The sequence below is a fragment of the Austrofundulus limnaeus genome, unplaced genomic scaffold, assembly GCF_001266775.1.
Source record: "Austrofundulus limnaeus strain Quisiro unplaced genomic scaffold, Austrofundulus_limnaeus-1.0 Scaffold443, whole genome shotgun sequence".
NCBI classification, from domain to species: domain Eukaryota; kingdom Metazoa; phylum Chordata; class Actinopteri; order Cyprinodontiformes; family Rivulidae; genus Austrofundulus; species Austrofundulus limnaeus.
This window is the reverse complement of record NW_013952845.1, coordinates 264,901-267,982: the sequence shown is the minus strand read 5'-3', so window position 1 is coordinate 267,982 and position 3,082 is coordinate 264,901. Positions and strand designations below refer to the sequence as shown.

The window sequence follows — 3,082 nt, the reverse complement described above, 5'->3', positions numbered from 1 at the left end:
TTACATAAGTATTTATATTTGTGTACAAACTGTTTATATTGTCAAAAAGCCTGTGTTTTTAGGGTGATTAATGAAGTTCGTGTACTCAGACCAGTAATATTTGGGGTCACAAGTTTAAGCCATGGATATTTTGTGGGTCAGAAGATAAAAAGTTTGGGAACCACTGGTATAAAGTACCACAAAGTGAGTTTTCCTCTCCAGGTTGCAGAGAAGCTGGAGCAGCAGTCACTGTGCAACCAGTGAACTGGTATCTAAAAAAACATGTTTGGCTGTTGAACTCCCTTTCATCCTGCACCTGTTGTAGGAAATGATTAGCTGAGTCGGGCCGACACACTAACAGAGCTGTGAGAGCTAGAACAGATAAACCAAAGCCAGTGATTATCGATTAAAATTTAACCGTCCATAGCGAGTGCAGATTTATGGAGTGAGCTGTTAATCTGTTCGCTGACATGTCGGGAAGGAAAAAAAACAGGTGTATTTTATGTTCCTGCTGTTAATTTCAAGCTGAAGTGAAACAGACACGGAGCTATTTAAACAAAAAGAAACCCTGGAATCTTATCAGCAGACGGAGTGAAGCTCCTCGCGTCGAGGCTTCAGGTCGTAAAAGAACACGGAGAGCCTACCTGCCTCAGGTCGGGCCAGTCCTTTGGTAAAATATGATTGTGAATATCAATCTTCATCTTTATGCTWACTATCTAAATGAATAGGTCGACACTTTGCAGTAGTTGTGCAGAAACTCTCTCCCTGCTTTCAGTCTGAGATCAGTGAGCGACAGGTGAGTGACTGCTGAGAYGAGCTGGTCATTTATTACCTAACATCTGCAGCACTGGAGCAGAGGTGAAGCAGTCTCCTGAGTGTGTTTCTTCTAACATTCAACTCAAACACTTGTACACTTCTGCCCAGCTTGTTGTGCTTGTATTGTGATAATTAACTATTGATTTATTCACTAAAATTCACTTTAGGGGAGCCCGGGGAAAGTTGCAACACTTTTTGCATTTGACATTTCAGGTTTGAATTAGACAAACCAAATTTTAGTACAATAAACTCATGTCTGTCTGTTAATGGTTAAAACCATTTATAGATGATTAAAGCGTGTACATTTTTCACAATTTGTATTTGAAAATGAAAAGTCAGATGTTGCAACTGACCCTGGGGCCAGGGACAGTGGCAACATTGTTTGGGGTGGTGGTTACAACATATTAATAATACAATATATTTCACTGTAAATAAAAGTTTTATTATTTTTATATTTGTATTATTGCTAAACTAATAAAAACTAAGTTATAATGATATTACAGTGTTATTTATTTATTGTTTGTGATCAAATGATGAATATAGATTAGCCTTGATGAGTAGACCTTATATACAGATGTCAAAGACTCTAACTGATATAAAATACAGTTGACTTTTTGAGACAAGAATAAAAAAACAATTTGTGAGACAATTAACGTTTGTTTTGTCTATTATCACTGTACGCCTACATTATGTAACATTTACAATAAAATAAACTGGGATTTTAAAACCATTGTTGAAAACAACAACTGCAGAAAATACATCTTAAACATTTTTCTGTTTTAAACTAAAAAAATTGTCATGAATACCCAACACCCTTTAAGTGTAAACTTAATTTAAATATCTTAATATCATCTGTATGTGCTCTGTTTTTATATGGATTTATCATACGGGGACAGCTGCAACAACTGTTACAACTGTCCCCCTTCCTCTCAGCCATGATAAAACCTCATGTGTTAGCTAAATAAGCTCATCTGGATACATGTTAACTAGATTAGTTAAAAGTCAACAKATCACTTGTTTAAACCRTATAAGTTTGAGCTGGATCACAAAAACAGTGACAACAGTAAAACAAAAATAAAGCTGGGTAAAAAAATAGTTTGGTACCTCAAAAACTGTTTTTTTGTTTTTTCAAATAAATCCAGTTTTTGAATCTGCTTACTTTTTCTTTACAAGGTGGGACATCTAACTGAGCATGTACAGTGTGAGTGTCATCACTCTGGCTTGTTTCTGTTTGGAGAAAAATCACATGTTGCAACCGTACCTTGTTGCTACTGCTCCCCGGTCTTCCCTAAAAAAAGCTTTTCTCTGAAATATTTCTTACAAAATAAGCCTAACTTGTCATTTTGCAATGAGATTTTTTTTTAACTTTTTGAAGTGATTCTTTGTATTAAATTAACGGCTGAGGCTCAAAAGGTTGCTTTTATAACATTAGTCAACATCACGTTCTGCTAATTTATGGTAAATTGTCTCCAACATTGATCATAATCGATCCGTGCAGGAGCCAAACAAAACGAGGCCTTGTCACTGATAAATGTGCAATTGAACAGTGAAGCAGCCCTTCAGGCCGTGGCTTAATGAGACAGAACCAGTTGTTCCGCCGTCTTCGTCACTTCAGCTTCTCACATGCTGTTCAGCYACTTAGTGGCTATTTCACGTGTCTTATATCATTTTTTACAGAGATGGTTATCGACTCTCCTAAGCGTAAAGTGATGCTGAATTTGACTTCRTTATGGGGCAGAGCAGCATCATTCTGCTGACTCAGCACTGAACAAGAGGTCCACAGTTCCAAAGTTCCTTTCAGCTTTTAAATACAAAAACACCATCAAGTCACGCAACTCGTTTTTTGAGAAATCGTTTATTTAAAACCTGCATATTTTATAGACCCTGCCTGCTCTTGTTATTGAGATTTGAAGCCAGCAGGACCTGGTTTACAAAATCTAACATGTTCCTGTTGGGCTTTAAGTCCACAATGACACCGTCACATGACCTTACTTTTAGACATAAAATAATAATTACAGCACTGGAAAAATTAATATTTGAACACAGAGCAGCAAGGTGAGAATTATGTACATAACACCTGAAAATAATGAGATTTTATATTTATTTTACAAACAGTGTTATTTTGTTTACACAAAGAGGGCGGGGCTAAAACTTAAAACTAGAAGTTGAAGCTGCACTGTAAAAACTCTCCATCTTACCAAGTTTTAAAATCTTATATCAAGTATTTTTGATCTTGTTTTGAGACTGATTTACTAAACAAGAACTGATTGTGTAAGAATAATAATCT

The 3,082-nt window shown here is 36.0% G+C and overlaps 1 protein-coding gene across 1 annotated transcript in view; it reads right to left on the bottom strand.

The window, feature by feature from the left end:
- The window catches only part of acmsd (aminocarboxymuconate semialdehyde decarboxylase), a 6,094-nt gene extending 5,329 nt beyond the window's left edge, over positions 1-765 (bottom strand). Inside the window, exon 1 of the mRNA XM_014024873.1 lies at positions 624-765. Coding sequence (XP_013880327.1) covers positions 624-680 — 57 coding nt within the window. The 5' untranslated portion in view covers positions 681-765. The remainder of the gene's footprint in view (positions 1-623) is intronic.
- Positions 766-3,082: the final 2,317 nt, after the last annotated feature.